Source organism: Ochotona princeps, chromosome 16 (genome assembly GCF_030435755.1).
Source record: "Ochotona princeps isolate mOchPri1 chromosome 16, mOchPri1.hap1, whole genome shotgun sequence".
In the NCBI taxonomy this organism is placed as follows: Eukaryota; Metazoa; Chordata; class Mammalia; order Lagomorpha; family Ochotonidae; genus Ochotona; species Ochotona princeps.
This window is the reverse complement of record NC_080847.1, coordinates 56,569,321-56,590,106: the sequence shown is the minus strand read 5'-3', so window position 1 is coordinate 56,590,106 and position 20,786 is coordinate 56,569,321. Positions and strand designations below refer to the sequence as shown.

Here is a 20,786-nt window from a genome sequence, read left to right as displayed (position 1 = left end):
CAGGATGGACAGCACCTGTGCCCAGGTCCCGCCTTCACCCACATGGGCAGGGACATTTGGTGGGAAGCAGCGTGGTGGGCTGAGGAGGCCTGGACGGGCCAGAGGTCAAGGCGAGGCAGCAGGTGAGATGGGCAGAGCAGGGCTGGTCTCTCAAGCCGGCGCTGCCACTTCCTCCTCCTCCCCTTCCCGTACTGGCCTCCAGACTCAGCAGCAGGCCCACAGGGAGGAAACTGTGCCGTCCAAAGTCCAGCAGGTGAGAGGCCCTGGGGCTCCTGGGTCCCTCCGCGGAGTCCGGGAGAGATGGCCGGGTCTGGTGGCGGCCTCGGCGCCTGGGGGAGCCTGGTGCTGTTGGTAAGTGTCCCCCACCACGGGAGGCTGCAGAGGAGGTGTCCCTGGGGAGGAGCTGGCCAGGGCTGCAACTTCTGGGTAAAAGACACACCAGGGAGCTTTGAATCCAGGGCCTGGGGAGCGAGGAGCTGGATACCGAGAAGGAACTCCGTCAATGGCTGCTGTGAAGGCAAACCTGGCAAACTGCTGTGCCCACAAAGACCATGATCAGATTCAGAGGTCCAGGCCCCAGCCCCTTCTCCCCCCTCACACCCAGGGGTCCAGCCCAGACCCTCCCCCCTCACACCCAGGGGTCCAGCCCAGACCCTCCTCCCTCACACCCAGGGGTCCAGCCCAGACCCTCCTCCCTCACACCCAGGGGTCCAGCCCAGACCCTCCTCCCTCACACCCAGGGGTCCAGCCCAGACCCTCCCCTCTCACACCCAGGGGTCCAGCCCAGACCCTCCTCCCTCACACCCAGGGGGGCCAGCCCCTCCTCCCTCACACCCAGGGGTCCAGCCCAGCCCTCCTCTCTCACACCCAGGGGTCCAGCCCAGACCCTCCCCCCTCACACCCAGGGGTCCAGCCCAGACCCTCCTCCCTCACACCCAGGGGGGCCAGCCCCTCCTCCCTCACACCCAGGGGTCCAGCCCAGCCCTCCTCTCTCACACCCAGGGGTCCAGCCCAGACCCTCCTCCCTCACACCCAGGGGTCCAGCCACTCCTCCCTCACACCCAGGGGTCCAGCCCAGACCCTCCTCCCTCACACTCAAGGGTCCAGCCCCTCCTCCCTCACACCCAGGGGTCCAGCTACTCTTCCCTCACACCCAGGGGTCCAGCCCAGACCCTCCTCCCTCACACCCAGGGGTCCAGCCCAGACCCTCCTTCCTCACACCCGGAAGTCCAGACCCCCAGCCCCTCTTCCTTCACACACTTTGTTTTTTTTTTTTAAATTTTATCTTATTTTATCTTATTGTATTGTATTGTTGTTGACAATCTTTACATAGTTAATTGTGGTTAAAAAAAAGGTTCAGGGGGATAGGGAAGTGGGTAATACTATTATGTCCATATTGTTTCCATCATGTATCTGAGGTAAAGGGGGATATTGAGGGAGAAGCCCCACCCGGTTTCCCGCCCACCCCAAGTCCCGGATGTGGGGCATGCTCTGAGATACTTCACACACTTTCCAGCCCCTCTTTCCTCACACCCTGAGATTTAAACCCCAGTCACTCCTCCCTCAGACCGTCTGAGCTTTTCCCCTGCTTCCTCAGACCTTCTGTTCTCTGCCCTCGTCCCTCAGAGCCTCTCCCCGCTGTACTGTTTGCTTCCCTGCGCCCTGTATTCCAAGGGCATGTATATATATATATATTTTTATTTTGATAATCTTTACATAGTTGATTAGGGCACAAAGGCCCAAGGGCTACAGGAAAGTAGGTAAGATCATTGTTTCATTATTATTATTATTATTATTATTACCTTCTTTTTCTGGGGTAAGGGGGAGATAAAGGGAGAAGCCCCACCCAGCCTCCCACTCATCCCAGGCCCCCGATGTGGGGCACGCTCCGAGGGTCCTGTTCAAGCAATTTTGATAGTTCAACAGTTCTGAATTGCCGCCAATCTCGCCGTTCCAAGCACGATGAAATCTCTTCAGAATCCACTGGCTGACATAAGACTGTTCAAGGTTGGGATTCTGAGAGCAGCAGTTCAGTTGAGGGGATCCCCAAAGACACTTTGTCTGATATGATCCCAGACTTGATTCTTGTGTGTGCTTGCCAGTACAGGGCCCGGAAACCAAGGGCATATTTTTCAGTGAGACCTTTAGGTGTATCTCTGAGTCTTATCGGGTGGAGCCAATCCCAGCTGGTCTGTCCTTGGTAGGCTGCCCCATAGCACACCACCTCCTCCTCCTTCGAGCAACCATACACTGGGGTGACGTTTATCCCGGCTGAGCCTCCAACTGGCCCCTCCTGGCTTCAGGTTGGGGTGACTTATGGGGGCACAGGCAGAGGCCGTGCAGAGTGAGAGCACCCTGTCCAGATGCCCACTCACCTAGCTCCAGGAAAGTGGGCTCCACATATGATTCCTTCCTCTCCGGGTTCTGTCTAGGGCCTGTGTAGCTGGACGTGGACTGGAAGTGCCGGTGAGTGACATCATCTGTCCCACTGCCCATGAGTTTCGGGTGGAGGTGGTTCTCCTTGAAGCCCTTCTCCTGGAAGGGCTCTGGCAGGTACAGAGGAAGCGACTATTCATGGGTTTGACTGGGGGATAATAACCATCTTCTACCTTCTGTTCCATGTACGACTGCTTAGCCCCCAATGCAGTGAGAAACCTGACAGTGGTTGCTCAGACCAACAGCTCCATCACGCTGACGTGGGAGGACCCCGAAGCCCCCGAGGACCCCAACACCCACAACTTCACCTACCGGGTCCACTGCACGGGCAACGATGGCAGAAATGTGACCCAGAACACGACAGCAGCCAGTGCCACTGTGGATGGACTCACAGCGGGAACCTTGTACACGTGTCACGTGTGGGTGGAGCGGGAGGGGCTCAGCAGCCCCGTGGAGATCGTCACTGCCGCCACAGGTGAGGGCCGCCCGGGCTGTTCTCGCTGCTCCAAGTCAGGGACGGGTGAGAGGCAGCAGGGAGCATGGCTGGGTCTGAGCACAACATGAGAGAATTTCAATTTTCTATCTGCCGCATCAGCATAAGCACACACACATAAATGTAAGTGTGTGGTGCTGCGACATGGCTGACATCCCTTTAGACCCACAGTAGTGTCCTCTCCGTGTCCATGGCATCACCCGTGCTGTGATGTCCTGAAGGAGGAGTCCCTGAGTGCTGTCACAGCCCTTACTCCAGCCTCCATATGTATTTCGCACCCCAGTAAAGGCAGCCACACAAGGAGCACCCTGCCCAAGTCCAGCTCCAGCCTGGGTTTCGGAACTCGGGAAGGGTGCATGGATGAGGCGCAGAAAGAAAGAGACGGACCACTAGGAGTCCATGATGATGGTGGACTATGCAATAAATCTGTCCGCTTTATTTATACAGAATCAGTCAAACTCTGGCTCAGACTTTTTACATCATGATCAAATGGGTGTTGCTAAAGATAATTCTGCCATTTGTTTCACCTAAGGCAAGCTCAATCAGTAACACATACCTCTTGAATCAGCTAAGGGCGGAAATGTAATACAGGAGGCAGGACCCAAAGATCAAAGGAAGAGGGAAAGAATGGGTTTCCCCTTTACCTGGAGACTGGCACCCTTGATCAGCACAAGGTCAGTAGGGGAAGAGGATTCTAAACAAAGGTAACCGCTATGCCTCTGATTAGCATAGGATCAAAGGGGGCAGCCATACGTTAACTGTTCACTCTGCAGAGGCAGACAATGCCTAAATAAATTACAGAAATCTCAGTGGGATAGTCCGGTGTCCATGCAAAGGGAGGAGGAGGCATCCAGGTGATCTAGAGATATTCCCCCAGAGCCCTGCTGCACAGCAGGAGGTTCCTTGCGGCCCTGCCAGCATGGAACAATACTCTACAGCTTCCTGTCTTCCACACCCATCACACGGACCCCAGCAGCACCCCACAGTATCAGGACTTATGGACACCAACAAAGACAAATCCCTTACTATTTTAAGATTTTATTTATTTGTAAGGCAGAGTTACAGAAACAGAACCTTTCAGAGGGAGAGAGATCTTTGATCCACCGGCTCACTGCCCAGATGCCCATATTGTTCGGAGATAGGCTGCTCCAAAGCCAGTACTTCAGCTGGGTTTCCCACATGGGTGCAGGGGCCCAGGCGCTCGGGCCGTCCTCCACTGCCTGCCTGGGTCACAAGCAGGGAGTTGGATGGAAAGTGGAGACACCAGGGCGTGAACCAGCTGCTGTATGGCGTGTGTTATCACATGCAGTGTCCTTTCCCACCGTGCCACAGCGTTGGCCTTAAGAAACATTTTTAAGGATTTCTTTACTTAATTCCAAAATTGAGTAACATGGAGAGAGGGGAATAGAGGAGACAGAGAATGAGGGAGGCAGCGAGACCCAGAGACAGCTTCCATTTGTTGCTTCACTCCCCAGATGGCTGTAACAGCCATGCAGGGCTTTAAGGATAAGGAATCCTGGGTTGCCCACATGGGATTAGGAACCCCAGGACTTGCCCCAACATTTTCTGATTTCCAAGACCATTACAACGGAGGTGAATCAGAACTGGAGCAACTGGGACTGGAACCACTGCCCAACTGGGATGCCAGCACCACAAGTGGTGGCCTTACCTGTTAGGCAACTACACCAGCCCCTTCAAGACCAGGAGCTACAGCTGGTTGTGATTCTCTTGTGATTTGCAGCCCCCAATGCAGTGAGAAACCTGAGAGTGGTTGCTCAGACCAACAGCTCCATCACGCTGACATGGGAGGACCCCGAAGCCCCCGAGGACCCCAACACCCACAACTTCACCTACCAGGTCCACTGCACTGGCAACGATGGCAGAAATGTGACCCAGAACACGACAGCAGCCAGTGCCACTGTGGATGGACTCACAGCGGGAACCTTGTACACGTGTCATGTGTGGGTGGAGCAGGAGGGGCTCAGCAGCCCCGTGGAGATCGTCACTGCCGCCACAGGTGAGGGCCGCCCGGGCTGTTCTCGCTGCTCCAAGTCAGGGACGGGTGAGAGGCAGCAGGGAGCATGGCTGGGTCTGAGCACAACATGAGAGAATTTCAATTTTCTATCGGTCACATCGTATAACCGTTCACACACACACACACACACACACACACACACACAGTAAATTTGTCACCCTGTTCATGGCTGACATCCCTTTAGACCCACAGTAGTGTCCTCTCAGTGTCCATGGCATCACCCGTGCTGTGATGTCCTGAAGGAGGAGCCCCTGAGTGCTCGTCACAGCTCTTCCTCCAGCCCTCATGTGTGTTTCACACCCCAGTAAAGGCAGCCACACTAGGAGCACCCCACAGTCACCAGGACCTAGGAACCCTTCCTGTGTGACACACCTCATGTTTTTAAGATTTTATTTATTTATATGTAAGGCAGAGTTACAGAAACGGAAACACATACAGGGAGAGAGATTCCCCACAGTGTTTGGTGCTGGGCTGCTCCAAAGCAGTAGCTTCATCAGGTTCTCGCACATGGGTGCAGGGGCCCAACGCTTGGCCTGTCCCCACTGCTTTCCTGGGCCACAGGCGGAGAGCTTCATGGGAAGTTGAACAGCCAGGACTAGAACCAGCTGCTGTGGGACGTGTCATCACATGCGGTGTCCTTTCACACAATGCCAGCCTTTCCCCATGAAAGATTTTTTCAAATATTTCTTTTAGCTAATATGGTAGCCTAGTGGCTAAAGCCCTGCCTTCAATGTATTGGATAACATACGGGCTCTGGTTTGTAGCCTGCCGGACCGTCTCCCATAAACTCCCTGTTTGTGGCCTGGGAAAGAATTTGAGAACAGGCCAAAGCCTTGGGACCCTGCACCTGCGTGGGAGACCTGAGATGAAGCTCTGGCTCCTGGCTTCGGATCAGCTCGTCTCAGACATTGTGGCCTATTAGGGAGTGATTTGGCACATTGGAGATCATCCTCTCTGTCTCTCCTCCTCTCTGGGTATAACTTTCCCATAAAAAACATAACTCTTTAAAAAAAGAGCAAGAGAGAGAGTCATGGTTGCTAACACTATTTCTTCAAATTATAATAGGACACAGCATTTTTAAAAGATTTTTTTTTAATTTAATTGCAAGATAGAGTTACATACAGAGAGGGAAATTGACGGAGCTAGAGGATGAGGGAGGCAGCGAGACCGAGAGCGATGGTCCATTTGTTGCTTCACTCCCCAAATGGCTGTAATGGCCACACTGGGCAGCCAGGATTAGGAACTTCTTCTGGGTTGCCCACATGGGTTTAGAGACCCAAGGACTTGGCCCACCATTTGCTGCTTTTCTTTTTTTTTCTTTTTTTTTTTTTATAAAGATTTATTATTATTGGAAAGCCGGATATACAGAGAGGAGGAGAGACAGACAGGAAGATCTTCCATCCGATGTTTCACTCCCCAAGTGAGCCGCAACGGGCCGGTGTGCGCAGATCCGAAGCCGGGAACCAGGAACCTCTTCCTGGTCTCCCACGCGGGTTCAGGGTCCCAAAGCTTCGGGCCGTCCTCGACTGCTTTCCCAGGCCACAAGCAGGGAGCTGGATGGGAAGTGGAGCTGCCGGGATTAGAACCGGTGCCCAAATGGGATCCCGGGGCGTTCAAGGCGAGGACTTTAGCCACTAGGCCACGCCGCCGGGCCCCATTTGCTGCTTTTCCATTACAACGGAGGTGAATCAGAACTGGAGCAACTGGGACTGGAACCACTGCCCAACTGGGATGCCAGCACCACAAGCGGTGGCCTTACCTGTTAGGCAACTACACCAGCCCCTTCAAGACCAGGAGCTACAGCTGGTTGTGATTCTCTTGTGATTTGCAGCCCCCAATGTAGTGAGAAACCTGAGAGTGGTTGCTCAGACCAACAGCTCCATCACGCTGACGTGGGAGGACCCCGAAGCCCCCGAGGACCCCAACACCCACAACTTCACCTACCAGGTCCACTGCACTGGCAACGATGGCAGAAATGTGACCCAGAACACGACAGCAGCCAGTGCCACTGTGGATGGACTCACAGCGGGAACCTTGTACACGTGTCACGTGTGGGTGGAGCAGGAGGGGCTCAGCAGCCCCATGGAGATCGTCACTGCCGCCACAGGTGAGGGCCGCCCGGGCTGTTCTCGCTGCTCCAAGTCAGGGACGGGTGAGAGGCAGCAGGGAGCATGGCTGGGTCTGAGCACAACATGAGAGAATTTCAATTTTCTATCTGCCGCATCAGCATAAGCACACACACATAAATGTAAGTGTGTGGTGCTGCGACATGGCTGACATCCCTTTAGACCCACAGTAGTGTCCTCTCCGTGTCCATGGTATCACCTGTGCTGTGATGTCCTGAAGGAGGAGCCCCTGAGTGCTGTCACAGCCCTTCCTCCAGCCTCCATATGTATTTCGCACCCCAGTAAAGGCAGCCACACAAGGAGCACCCCACAGTATCAGGACTTATGGACACCAACAAAAACAAATCCCTTACTATTTTAAGATTTTATTTATTTGTAAGGCAGAGTTGCAGAAACAGAACCTTTCAAAGGGAGAGAGATCGTTGATCCACCGGCTCACTGCCCAGATGCCCATGTTGTTCGGAGATAGGCTGCTCCAAAGCCAGTACTTCAGCTGGGTTTCCCACATGGGTGCAGGGGCCCAGGCGCTCGGGCCGTCCTCCACTGCCTGCCTGGGTCACAAGCAGGGAGTTGGATGGAAAGTGGAGACACCAGGGCGTGAACCAGCTGCTGTATGGCGTGTGTTATCACATGCAGTGTCCTTTCCCACCGTGCCACAGCGTTGGCCTTAAGAAACATTTTTAAGGATTTCTTTACTTAATTCCAAAATGGAGTAACATGGAGAGAGGGGAATAGAGGAGACAGAGAATGAGGGAGGCAGCGAGACCCAGAGACAGCTTCCATTTGTTGCTTCACTCCCCAGATGGCTGTAACAGCCATGCAGGGCTTTAAGGATAAGGAATCCTGGGTTGCCCACATGGGATTAGGAACCCCAGGACTTGCCCCAACATTTTCTGATTTCCAAGACCATTACAACGGAGGTGAATCAGAACTGGAGCAACTGGGACTGGAACCACTGCCCAACTGGGATGCCAGCACCACAAGCGGTGGCCTTACCTGTTAGGCAACTACACCAGCCCCTTCAAGACCAGGAGCTACAGCTGGTTGTGATTCTCTTGTGATTTGCAGCCCCCAATGCAGTGAGAAACCTGAGAGTGGTTGCTCAGACCAACAGCTCCATCACGCTGACGTGGGAGGACCCCGAAGCCCCCGAGGACCCCAACACCCACAACTTCACTTACCAGGTCCACTGCACAGGCAACGATGGCAGAAATGTGACCCAGAACACGACAGCAGCCAGTGCCACTGTGGATGGACTCACAGCGGGAACCTTGTACACGTGTCACGTGTGGGTGGAGCAGGAGGGGCTCAGCAGCCCCATGGAGATCGTCACTGCCGCCACAGGTGAGGGCCGCCTGGGCTGTTCTCGCTGCTCCAAGTCAGGGACGGGTGAGAGGCAGCAGGGAGCATGGCTGGGTCTGAGCACAACATGAGAGAATTTCAATTTTCTATTGGTCACATCAGCGTATCCACACACACACACACAGCGGAAGGGCGTCTCCCTGTGACATGGCTCCACAGTAGTGTCCTCTCAGTGTCCATGGTATCACCTGTGCTGTGATGTCCTGAAGGAGGAGCCCCTGAGTGCTGTCACAGCCCTTCCTCCAGCCCTCAAGTGTGTTTTTCACTCTGCAGTTCAATGTAGCCACGAAAGAAGCACTGGACAGTATCAGGACTTGTGGCCCCACCAGGGACGACTCCCCTCACGTTGTTAGGGTTTGATTTATTTTTATGTAATGCAGATCCCCAGAGATGTGAACGCACACACATAGGGTGAGAGACCTCCCAGCCACTGGTTCACTCCCCACGTGGCTGCAAAGGCCAGAGCTGAGCCAGTCCCCAGGCAGAATCAGGGAGCTAGCTCTGGGTCTTCCAGAAGAGAATTTCAATTCTTTTTTAGCTTATTTTTTCACAAGGCATATTTACAGAGAGAGAGAGGTTTTCTTCTGCTGGTTTACTCCCCAAATATCAGCATCAGCCATGGCTGGGCTGGCCCAAAGCCAAGAGCTGGGAGCCAGGATCTTCATCCTGGGCTCCCATGTGGGTGCAAAGCTCCAGCCCTTGCCTCATCCTCTACTGCTCTCCCTGCCTTTAACAGGGACCCCATGGGAAGTGGCGCACCCGGTACAGCACCCATAAATACACCCAAGGATTGGATATGACCCAGTCTGGGCCACAGAATCCTCCAGCACACACAAAAGCTGTGGCTGGGGGTCGGCCTATGCTGGGTAAGGGCCTAACACCCGATGGCATGTGTGATGGCGGGTGTGGGAGAAGGTCCTGTGGGGGAAGTGGGGACACTCCACTGAGAGGCTGCAGCCCCTGCCTGTGAGCACATGAGTCAGGGCTGAGTGCTGCTCATGCAAGGCTGCACGTGTTGCACAGTGTGTGGGTTGGCTCTGGAGGCATGGACCAGTCAGAGGCAGGCCAAAGTAGAGGGCACTGGCATACCCAGGAAGCGGGATTGGGTGTGGGCCATGCTGATATAGGCTAGGCTACATTCCTACTGGTTTGCATGAGAGACAGGGATGGGGCAGTCTGGGCAGTGCTCGACTGTAGCACCCACCAGGGAGGGTTGAGACTAGAGGCAGGCTGGGTCAGGTCAGATTGCAGTATCTGACGGCAAAGGCTAAGACGAAGAAAGGGCTTTTTTGTCAGGCTGGGTTAGAACTTCCACCGATATGTGCAGAATCTGTGACTGAGCGGGGTCCCAGTTGGGGAGCTAAGGGGACGCCCGGCTGGGCTGCAGTTCCCACTGGTGAGCATGAAAGCCAGAATCAGCACAATGAATTGTCTAGACATGGTTGCAGCTTCCCTCGGCGTGGGTGTGGACTGGTTCTGGGGTGTGCCAGCCTGGGCTAGGTGCTAACACCCACTATTGCCCCTTAGAGCCAGAGTGGGTGTAGGACAGGCAGGGCTATATCCTGACACCCTCTGCGTCTGGTGAAAGCTGGGTTCTGGGGGTGGGCCAGGTGCCACTGGGCTGTAGCACCCAAAGGTAGGAGCCGGCATGGCTGTAGGCAGATGGGCAAGGCTGCTGTACCTGCCTGGGCAGGAGGTTTGCCAAGTCAGACTGGGCCAAGTGTGTGTGAGATCTGCCCCTGGGAGATGGCATGACAGAGGAGCTTGGGGAAGTCCTCTGTTAGGACACAGCTGAGCGCAAGAAGGCCGAGTTACAGGGGGAGGGGCAAAACAAGAGAGATCTTCCATCCTCTGGATCACTTTCCAAGTGAATGCAATGACTGCACTGCGCTGAAGCCAGGAGCCAGGGGCCAGGAACTTCTTCCCGGTCGGCCACGCAAGTACAAGGAACTAAGTATGTGAGTCATCGGCTGCCGTGTCCCAGATGCACTAGCAGGTAGCTAAGTCAGAACTGGAGCAACTGGGACTGGAACCACTGCCCAACTGGGATGCCAGCACCACAAGCGGTGGCCTTACCTGTTAGGCAACTACACCAGCCCCTTCAAGACCAGGAGCTACAGCTGGTTGTGATTCTCTTGTGATTTGCAGCCCCCAATGCAGTGAGAAACCTGAGAGTGGTTGCTCAGACCAACAGCTCCATCACGCTGACGTGGGAGGACCCCGAAGCCCCCGAGGACCCCAACACCCACAACTTCACTTACCAGGTCCACTGCACTGGCAACGATGGCAGAAATGTGACCCAGAACACGACAGCAGCCAGTGCCACTGTGGTTGGACTCACAGCGGGAACCTCGTACACGTGTCACGTGTGGGTGGAGCAGGAGGGGCTCAGCAGCCCCGTGGAGATCGTCACTGCCGCCACAGGTGAGGGCCGCCCGGGCTGTTCTCGCTGCTCCAAGTCAGGGACGGGTGAGAGGCAGCAGGGAGCATGGCTGGGTCTGAGCACAACATGAGAGAATTTCAATTTTCTATCGGCCGCATCAGCATAAGCACACACACATAAATGTAAGTGTGTGGTGCTGCGACATGGCTGACATCCCTTTAGACCCACAGTAGTGTCCTCTCCGTGTCCATGGTATCACCTGTGCTGTGATGTCCTGAAGGAGGAGCCCCTGAGTGCTGTCACAGCTCTTCCTCCAGTCCCCATGCGTGTGCCCTGGTCCGGACAGCTCTAGACTTGCCTTGTCAAGTGTGGCTGCCTCGGGCCACATCTGCCTGTGAAACTTTAAGCTCCATCACATTTTGTAAAGTTCCAGGTTAGTTGCACAGCTCATGTTCTCAAAGCTTGGTTGTCAGGCTCCCAGGCTCCATCCATCCTGCACCAGGCTGACCCACCAGGGGCCCTTTCCCTGGGAGGCCATTGATGAGGCAATTAGACAAGGTCAGTTGTGGGCTGAGAGGTGAGTAGACTTCAAGTCTCATCAGATTGTGGGGTCCTGCTGCTTATCCTGCACAGACACAGAGTTCAAATCCTCACGGGAGTTGTAGTTCATGCAACCTGGGCCCATTCAGGGTAAGAGAAAGGTAGCAAGTGTGACCCAGGGCTGTAGCCAGGGAACAGAAAACAAATGGCAAGTTGTGGCCCCCCACCAGGTGTTGAAGTGCTAGGGTCGTTTCTGGGGCTCACCTTAAGTCAAAGAGTCGCAGTGACAGGGACATTTTGGCAGGAAAACAGGCTCGTTCGGGAGGAGTCTTGAAGGTAGACCCTGCTTCTTAGGGTTGCATCTTCACATTTCAGCCCCCAGTGAAGTCGTGGGTCTGCACAACGTGACTCAGACCAGCCGCTCAGTCACTCTGCGGTGGACAGCCCCCTCAGACCTTTACTCTGAGGGGTATGTGTACAGGGTGCAGTGGATCAAAGACAAACAGCCTCAGAGGAAGCAGGACCCTCGGGGAGATGGAGCCAGTCAGACAGACAGGCTCTTGGACACGTGGTACAACGTGACGGACCTTGAGCCCGGCACCCTGTACGTCTTCAGCGTCTGGGCGGAGATGAATAATGTGACCAGTTCCACACAGAGCCTCCGAGCGTCCACTGGTGAGATGTCCCAGCCTTGCTTTACCCGATGGACTGGGGATGTCAGAGGTGTGTGGACCAAGGGGCCGTGAGATCATTAGCTGCCATGACGCAGAATGCACGGTCATGGGAGTCTGAGGGGATCGTGTCTGGGGAGAAGAGGCAGCCACCTGGACGGCTGCTCCTACTGATCCTCTGTGTTCCCTGCCCCCAGTGCCAGCCGCGGTTGCCATCAACTCCTGTGTCAGCACCTCGGGGGGCTATGCGGTCATCCTGAACTGGTCCTGCCCCCAGGGGGGCTTCGACGCCTTCCAGGTACAGGTGGGCGGGAACATAATCAAGGAAAAAGCTATCTGCAACATCCCCCGGACTGTGGGGGAGCTCCAGCCTGCTCGGGCCTACAAAGCCACCGTCACTACTCTCCGGCATGGGCTGAGCGCCTCAGCCGCCTCCACCACCTGCCACACCGAGAGCGGAGGTGAGACTCTCCCCGCAGGCCCCAGAGCTCGGGAGATTTCCTCTGCTCAGTGTTTGCACTCTGTGAGGCTGTTTCTGTCTCACACGCTGAGGCTACTTCCGTCTCTGGAGACTGGCCTGTTCCTGGCGTTTCACCAAAGTGGAAGCAGCCGTGATGTTTGCAGGGTTTATCCACAGGATGGAGTGAGGTGGCACTTTATCCCGGTGACGGTAGGGCCAGGCCACGCAGGATTCTTCCACTCGGCTGCAGGAGACAGGTGGGGTGGCTCCCCCTTGTGACTGTTTTGGGGACGGCCACTACCAGCGTCCAGTCTGTGTGGGTGTCGCCTCCTCTCCAGGAGCGACCCAGGAGACCCGCAAGTTTTCTGCCGTGTGAGTGGGGCACCTGAGCAAGTCTGGGGTGTGAACTCCAGACAGCTCCCCTCACCCCGGCCCCCTGTGCCCATCAGTCACTACTCAGGGGTCAAAGCTTCTGGCAGCTGGGGTCTGCAACCTGGACAGATGCTGGAGGCCGAGGTGGGGTGAGCTGGGGCTGCCCAGGTTGTGCCCCCAAGTGTGGCTGGAACTGACACAGGCTGAGCTGGGGCTGCCCAGGCTGCGCCCGAGGGTGTGGCTCCCTCAACCACCAGGCACATCCAGCTGCAGAACCCTACTCATGCCCGGTGGCTGGCAGCCTCCTCCAGGGAAGAGGTTCTGCCAACATCTTGGGCAGTCACCTTGGGTTGGGAGGGGCTGTCCAGGGCAGCGCCCCAGCCTGCACCCTCCACCTGTGACAGTCCCAAGGTGTCCCACGAGAAGCATCCGCAGTCAGCCAAAGAAGAGACACCCACTCTTTTTGTGTGTGTTCTTTTTTTCCCTTTATTTTTGACAATCTTTACATAGTTAATTAGGGCACAAAGGGTCAAGGGCTACAGGAAAGTGGGTAAGACTATTATTCCCACATTTTTTTTCTGTATCTGGGGTAAAGGGGGAGCTAAAGGGAGAAGCCCCACCCAGCCTCCCACCCACCCCAGGTTCCCGATGTGGGGCATGCTCCGAGAGTCCTGCTCAAGTGGTTTTGACAGTTCAACAGTCGGAATCGCTGCCCATCTCGCCGTTCCAAGCACAATGAAGTTGTTGCAGAATCCACTGATTGACATAGTCCACCTTAGAGTCTCCGTTTGCCCAGTTTTTCACTGCCAACATATGGCTGGGGTAGTTGGTTGATTTGTTCTGTCCTCTGTTGTGGTGCCAGGTGTCCTCTGCAGGCTCCAATGTACTGCCCCGTCCTCCATGTGCACCTGACTGTGCTCTCCACTGCTCCGTCTGAGCCTCTGAGGAGGCGTGGTGTTGTGGGCTAAGGAGTTGATTAGCGCTTTGGGCTGGGCAGGAACAGGAACTGGGCTTGTAGCTAAAAGCACCTAGACTAATTGGACTCATTTGTATCCAGTTTCCTGGCTAAATTAGGACGGTGGAGGGGGAAGAGTATACAAGGAGAGGTGAAGGAGCAATAAAGACTTCACAGAGACTTCCACCATCACTGGCCTCCTGTCGGTGCTTCATCCCCAGACCCCCCTCCCTGTCCAGCTTACTGGCTCTGCTGGTGGGAGCAGCTCTGCTGGTGGGAGCAGCTTGGCTCTGACGCTTGCACTCCATGGCAGACCATGGCAGCTGCACTTCTCTTTATGGTTAGGGTTCTGAGTCCAGCAGTTCGACTGGGGAGATCCCCAAAGAAACTTTGTCTGAGGTGTTCCCAGACCAGATTCTTGTGTGTAGTTGCCAGTACAGGGCCCGGCACAGTTCATCACCCCAAATCAGCTGGTGGTTGCAATTGCTGGGTTGGTTCTGTTTCCAGCTCTGTCTTCCACTGGAACCAATGGGAGAGACACACACTTTTTACCTCCTGAGGGACCAGGCTCCCAGGGAATGAGGGGCGGGAGGTGGATCTTCCTCTCCTCTGCCTTGGCTCTCTGGTCGCTGTGCTGGGTGGGCACACAGGTGGGGGACGTTGCCCAATAGTTCCCCATGCCTCTTCCCTCAGGGGTCATTGCTGGGTCCATCGTGGGCATCCTTCTCTTCCTCGTCCTGGTGGGCCTGCTGGTTTTCTTCTTGAAAAACAGGTAAGAAGGCATGAAACAGACCCCTGGAGGGCAGAGTGGCACAGGGAGTGGAGAGTGAACCCCGTTTGCCCGCTGAGCTGCGTGTCCCACCTGTGTTCCAGACAGAAGAAGAAGAGCCAGGAGAAGGCGGCGCCCAGGAACCTGACGTTCAGGTGAGCGGAGGTGTGGGGTGCTGGCGGGATTGGCTGGCGGGTCTCGCACTGCGGGGGTGGGCTTGTGGTCAGAGGGCAGGTTCAGTGAGTCCATCCACACAGTACCCCGTGCTGTGGGGTACTCAGGAGGCTGGAGGGTGAGCTCGGGGGTTGCAGCCAGCAGGTGGACGCAGAGGTGCAGAAATGTCTCCCTTGCCCAAGAAGACCCTCCCCCCTCCTGTTTCACCCCCAGGGGCGATGCCAGGGAGGAAGGGCAGCTGGGAGCCAGGGTACGTGATGAGCCCACACACAGTGGTCCCTCGAGGCGTGGGGCAGAAGCAGGAGTGAGAGAGAGGAGTATGTCCAGGCTCTTACCTGCCACACAGCCTGGCCTGGTCAGCGTGTCCCCACCCGCACCAGGTGGAGGGCCCGGGCCTCAGGCTGCGGGCCTCGCGCGGTGTCGTAGTGTGCACTGCACCATGGCAGTCTGCGGGGGAGATGACTGACGATACAGTGCAGGGGATGCGTCCCGAGCGAGGGCTCTTGAGGGACCAGGAACCGGAGTGTCCACCGCACTGGGGGACAGGATGCAGCCTGGGCTGCTTTGAATCACTTCTAGGGCTCTGGGACAGATGTGCTGTCCCTGGTGGCCGGTGGCCGGCTTTGGGGTGATGGGGAGAGGCCCTGGCGTGAGGGTGCAGTGAAGCAGCCGTTTGGGGGCTAATTTAAGCGGATTCCTGAGTGTGGTCAGCAGCATAGGGGGGAGAAGGGTGGAGCAGCACCACGTCGGGATTCTGATTTAAACCACGTGTTTCCAGGCCAGTGGGGGAGAAGTGAGGGAGGTGGTACTGGCTGGGGTCAGCCGGTGGTAGTTCTGGTGGGAAAAGCTGCACTTCCCCTGTGCAACCTGGCGTCATGACACCCACAGGGTGTGACTCTCTGCTTTGACTTTTTAAGACTGATTTATTTGAAAGTGTTACAGAGAGAGACAGAAGGATCTTGCATCCAATAGCCAGGGCTGAGCCAGACTGCAGCCAGGAGCCAGGAGCTTCTTCCAGGTCCCCCATGTGGGTTGTAGGGGACCTGGAAGCCATCCTGTAGGGGACTTGAGCCATCCTCTGCTGCTTTTTGCCAGGTCTTTAGCAGGGAGCTGGATCAGAAATAGAACAGCTGGGGCTTGAACCAGCGCCCATGTGGGATGCTGACACTGCAGGCACAGCTTAACTTGCTGTGCCACGGGGCCAGGCCCCGTTAACACGTTGCTTGGCGAACACCACCACCACCGTCACTTGGACCTATATCTAACAGCCCCAGCAAACACCACTGTGCCCTGCCGCCATGACCTCCTGGGTGGGCATGTGTCGGAGCCCTTGCTTCATTTTCTGCCCTGGGTCTGGGCCCGCATCCAGGAGTAGGCTTGCTGGGTACAGAGCAAGATCAGAGGAGGTTAAATCGTCTCCCACCCCCAGCTTCCCAGGGGACATCCCGGCCCAAGATTTCCCCGAGCACGTCAGGCGACAGGGCAAGGACAGCAACTACGGTTTCGCTGAGGAGTACCAGGTTGGTGAGGCACGCGGGCCCCATCCTGCCCACTCCCATGGGCCCAGGGCCGCCTCCTGCACGGCTCGCATTGACCATGAGGGGCACTCGGCCCAGCCCCCTGGCCTGCAAAAGTGCCCTCCCCTGCCCTGGTGTCCTCTCCAGCTGCCCCAGGGAAAGCAGGGGGGCGGGGGGAGGGTATGGCAGCTGGGCGTCCTTGAGGGGAGGTGGAGCAGAGCCAGCAGCCCCTGCCTGCCCCTCAGCAACTAGCTCTGGAGGGCCAAGGCCTGTCTCAGCTGGTGGCCTCCGCTCCCGAGAACGTCACCAAGAACCGCTACAGGAATGTGCTGCCTTGTGAGTTGGCCCCACGCCCTGCCCTAGCCCCCCACCACCCTCCTGCAGCCCCCCATCCTACCCAGCTACCCCACCCTTCCCTGGGTTCACCCGCCCCGCTGCAGTCCCCCACCATCCTGCCCCAGCTTCCCAGGCCTGCCTGGGTCCCTGGCCATCCTACCCCGCCCCTTCATCCCGGCTTTGCCTGGCCCTGCCCAGGCCCCACATTCTGTCCCGAAACCTGCCCTGGGCCCTCCTCCCAACCCCACCCAGGGCTGCCTCTCACTGTCCCCCTGACCTGCTCTGCTAGACGACTCGTCCCGGGTGCCCCTGAAACCCCTCCTCGGGGGACCAGGCTCTGACTACATCAACGCCAGCTTCTTGCCTGTAAGAGGGGGGTGGGAGAGCTCTTGGGTAACGAAGGGCCAGAGGGCTCCTGGGAGGGCTCTCCCCTGCCCTGATGCACCTGCTTCCCTCCCCCAGGGTTTGTGGGGTCCCAAGGAGTTCATTGCAGCCCAGGGCCCCCTGCCGCACACCGTGGGTGACTTTTGGCGTCTGGTGTGGGAACAGCAGAGCCAAACCCTGGTCATGCTCACCAACTGCGTGGAGTCTGGCCAGGTGAGAGGAGCCGTCAGTCCTGGCGCTGACTCTGGTCCCCTGCCCCTCAGGCTGTCTCTCTGTGGACCCTCTTCCAGGGAAGGGCACTGCTCTGTGTGGGGGTGCCTGGTCTGTGTGGGGGTGCTGTCTTACTCTGTGTTTTGTTGCTGTGCCTGTGTGCTACGGGCTGGGGCACAAGTGCAGGACAGAGGTAGATCCGCTGCGAGGGTCCCAGGTTCACGTCGCTCTTAGAGAGCCCCTAAGGCCAGCGTTGTTGGTCACCTCTGGGAGGCCGCACCTCCAGACGCCACTAGTCTGAGTCTGAGGAGACAGCCCACATGTGACCCTCTGGCCATGGGGAGGCAGGGCTCTACCGTCCTCCCAGAGAGTGTCCCATCCTCCCCAGGTCAAGTGTGAGCACTACTGGCCCCTGGACGCTCAGCCCTGCACCCACGGGCAGCTGCGGGTCACCCTGCTGGCCGAGGAGGTGACAGAGAACTGGGCGGTGCGAGATCTGCAGCTCCTCCATGTGAGTTCCCCAGCCCTGCAGCTCCCAGATGTCTGTGTGCCGGGGTCCCCCCCAACCAGGCCTGCCACTTGGGCTGCCCGTGTCCCCTAAGCTCCCTCCCTCCCTCCCTCCAGGTGGATGAGCAGAAAACACTCTCCACACGCCAATTCCACTACCTGGCCTGGCCGGACCATGGCGTCCCCCACTCTCCAGACCCCCTGCTGGCCTTCTGGAAGATTCTCCGGCAGTGGTTGGACCAGACTGCAGAGGGAGGCCCACCCATTGTGCACTGCAGGTGAGGACTGGCCCAGGACCTCGGCCCTTGAGACTTGGAAGAGTTTCTGATGAGGCCTGGGAGCTGAGGAGGAGGAGAGAACAGGTGATAAACCAGGCAGAGAATGAGCCAGGAGGATCGCCCGCTGGTGAGGGCGCAGCCGGAGCCGGAAACCTCACCTCCTGGTCCGGGCCTCCCTGTGCTGATGCTGAAAGCCCGGCGCCCCGGGCCTGAGGACAGGGCCTGCTCCCAGGACAGCCTTGGAAACCAGCTCTCAGCACCACTGGAAGGCAGGTGGCTGGTCCCCTGGGCTGCTTCCCTCGGGTTGTAAAAGCAGCTAATGTTGCTGGAAGGAACTCTGTGCCGTTGGGGGATTAGCCAAGTAACCCGAGAGGCACAGTTGCTCTCATTCTGCCTTCCTCTACCCATCTGTGAAGTGGGTATGCCAACAGACGCTGCATGCTAGGCCTGGGGAGGGGGCAGTGACCTGTACTCCCCGTGTGGGGATTGTCTGGCTGGACACCACAGTCCCTGTGTGCTCCCCAGACGGCTCCCTTCAATCAGCTGAGACCCCAGACCCCTCTGTGCTGTGGTCTGAGCCCCCCCCCGTCCTTACCCAGCGCCGGCGTGGGCCGCACAGGCACCCTCATCGCCCTGGATGTCCTACTCCGGCAGCTGGCATATGAAGGGGCCTTAGGGCCCTTCAACTTTGTGAAGAAGATGAGAGAAAGCCGGCCGCTGATGGTGCAGACCGAGGTGACAGGGTGCCCAGGGGAAGGAAGGGCGTGGGTGGGCTGGGGGAGGCCAGCGTGGCTGCAAGGTGTCCCTCCCTGCGCAGGCCCAGTACGTCTTTCTGCACCAGTGCATCCTGCGGTTCCTCCAGCAGTCAGCCCCGGCCCAGCAGCTGGCTGCTGATGACCCCATGGTCGACCACATCTACGAGAACGTGGCTGCCCTGCAGGCCCTGGAATCAGAGTCCTAGGCCACATCAGGCTCTTGATCCCCAGACCCCGGGGAGAGCAGAGAGCTGGAGATCTCAGACTCAGGGCCCTGTGGGAGGAGGGGCTGGGAGCCCATGCTGCAGGGTCCCCTCAGAACCCAGATTCCAAGGAGGCAGGGCTGGACATTCTGGTGCCAGTGCAGCCAGGGCAGGCAGGACCCTGCCCCACTTCCCTTCAGCCAAACTGGCTTCTGTGCTCTGAGCTGAAGGACACCCCCGCATCTCTCCCTCTGTCCTGTAACTTATTAAATTGTTGTCCCTGCAAAGCTGGTGGCTGTGAGTTCCTGATACCCTGTCTGGGATCCGTGTCCCAGGTAGGGTGTCTGCCCAGTAGAGTGGAGCTCTGGGCGCCAGAGGCTGGCAGAGGAAGTTGGGCCTGGGCATCCACGTGAGCTCCCGGGGAAAGTGGCCCAGGGCTCGCAGGATGGTGTCAGGGGCAACTCATATGGAGTCCTGCAGAGGTGTCTCAATACTCCAGTCTCTATGTCAGGGTCTCAGATCCCAGACACACAAGGCTGTGGGGGTTCCATGTGTGTGCTGCAGGAGGCCCCGGGTGTGTGGGGTGCTGGGTGTGTGTGTGTAGAGGGGTCCTCAAGGCTGTGGGGGTGCTAGCTATGTGTAGAGGGCTCCCCAGGGCTTTGGGGTGCCATGTGTTATGTAGAGGGGTTCTGGGGGCTATGGGGTTACTGGATGTGTATAGAGGGACCCCCAGGACTATGAGGGTGCCAGATGTGTGTAGAGGTGTCTCCAGGGCTGTGCGGGTGCTGGGTGTGTGTAGTGGGATCCCCAGGGCTGTGCGGGTGCTGGGTGTATGTGGAGGTGTCCCCAGGACTGTGCGGGTGCTGGGTGTGTGTAGTGGGATCCCCAGGACTGTGGGGGTGCTGGGTGTGTGTAGAGGGGTCCCCAGGACTGTGAGGGTGCCAGGTGTGTGTAGAAGGGTCCCCAGGGCTGTGGGGATATTGGGTGTGTGTAGAAGGGTCCCCAGGGCTGTGCGGGTGCCACGTGTGTGTAGAGGTGTTCCCAGGGCTGTGTCAGTGCTGGGTGTGTGTAGAGGTGTCCCCAGGGCTGTGCGGGTGCTGGGTGTGTGTAGAGGTGTCCCCAGGGCTGTGTGGGTGCTGGGTGTGTGTAGAGGGGTCCCCAGGGTGTGAGGGTACCAGGTGTGTATAGAGGGTTTCCCAGGGCTGTGCGGGTACCAGGTGTGTGTAGAAGGGTCCCCAGGGCTGTGGGGATATTGGGTGTGTGTAGAAGGGTCCCCAGGGCTGTGCGGGTGCCACGTGTGTGTAGAGGTGTTCCCAGGGCTGTGTCAGTGCTGGGTGTGTGTAGAGGTGTCCCCAGGGCTGTGCGGGTGCTGGGTGTGTGTAGAGGTGTCCCCAGGGCTGTGTGGGTGCTGGGTGTGTGTAGAGGGGTCCCCAGGGTGTGAGGGTACCAGGTGTGTGTAGAGGGGTTCCCAGGGCTGTACGGGTACCAGGTGTGTGTAGAGGTGTCCCCAGGGCTGTGTGGGTGCTGGGTGTGTGTAGAGGGGTCCCCAGGGTGTGAGGGTACTAGGTGTGTGTAGAGGGGTCCCCAGGGTGTGAAGGTACCAGGTGTGTGTACAGGGGTCCCCAGGGTGTGAGGATACCAGGTGTGTGTTCTGCAGAGGTCCCCAGGGTGTGAGGGTACCAGGTGTGTGTAGAGGAGTCCCCAGGGTGTGAGGGTACCAGGTGTGTGTACAGGGGTCCCCAGGGTGTGAGGATACCAGGTGTGTGTTCTGCAGGGGTCCCCAGGGTGTGAGGGTACCAGGTGTGTGTAGAGGTGTCCCC

At 57.6% G+C, this 20,786-nt stretch overlaps 1 protein-coding gene across 1 annotated transcript; it reads left to right on the top strand.

The window, feature by feature from the left end:
* The first annotated feature begins 229 nt into the window (after positions 1-229).
* On the top strand, positions 230-18,975 carry PTPRH (protein tyrosine phosphatase receptor type H). Its single transcript, XM_058674231.1, has 19 exons — positions 230-351; positions 2,433-2,466; positions 2,636-2,911; positions 4,671-4,946; positions 6,796-7,071; positions 8,159-8,434; positions 10,601-10,876; positions 11,751-12,050; positions 12,244-12,507; positions 14,527-14,605; positions 14,707-14,757; positions 16,206-16,296; positions 16,539-16,629; positions 16,919-16,995; positions 17,092-17,226; positions 17,612-17,734; positions 17,848-18,008; positions 18,608-18,743; positions 18,826-18,975. Exons 1-19 carry the CDS (start codon positions 301-303, stop codon positions 18,967-18,969), a joined length of 3,117 nt encoding a protein of 1,038 aa, XP_058530214.1. The 5' UTR covers positions 230-300; the 3' UTR covers positions 18,970-18,975.
* Positions 18,976-20,786: the final 1,811 nt, after the last annotated feature.

Excerpts from the sequence above, each read along its gene's own strand:
- PTPRH (XM_058674231.1), top strand. The coding sequence starts at position 301 with ATGGCCGGGTCTGGTGGCGGCCTCGGCGCCTGGGGGAGCCTGGTGCTG. Across the intron at positions 2,912-4,670 it reads GATCGTCACTGCCGCCACAG|CCCCCAATGCAGTGAGAAAC; the intron begins GTGAGGGCCGCC and ends TGTGATTTGCAG. Across the intron at positions 12,508-14,526 it reads CTGCCACACCGAGAGCGGAG|GGGTCATTGCTGGGTCCATC; the intron begins GTGAGACTCTCC and ends CTCTTCCCTCAG.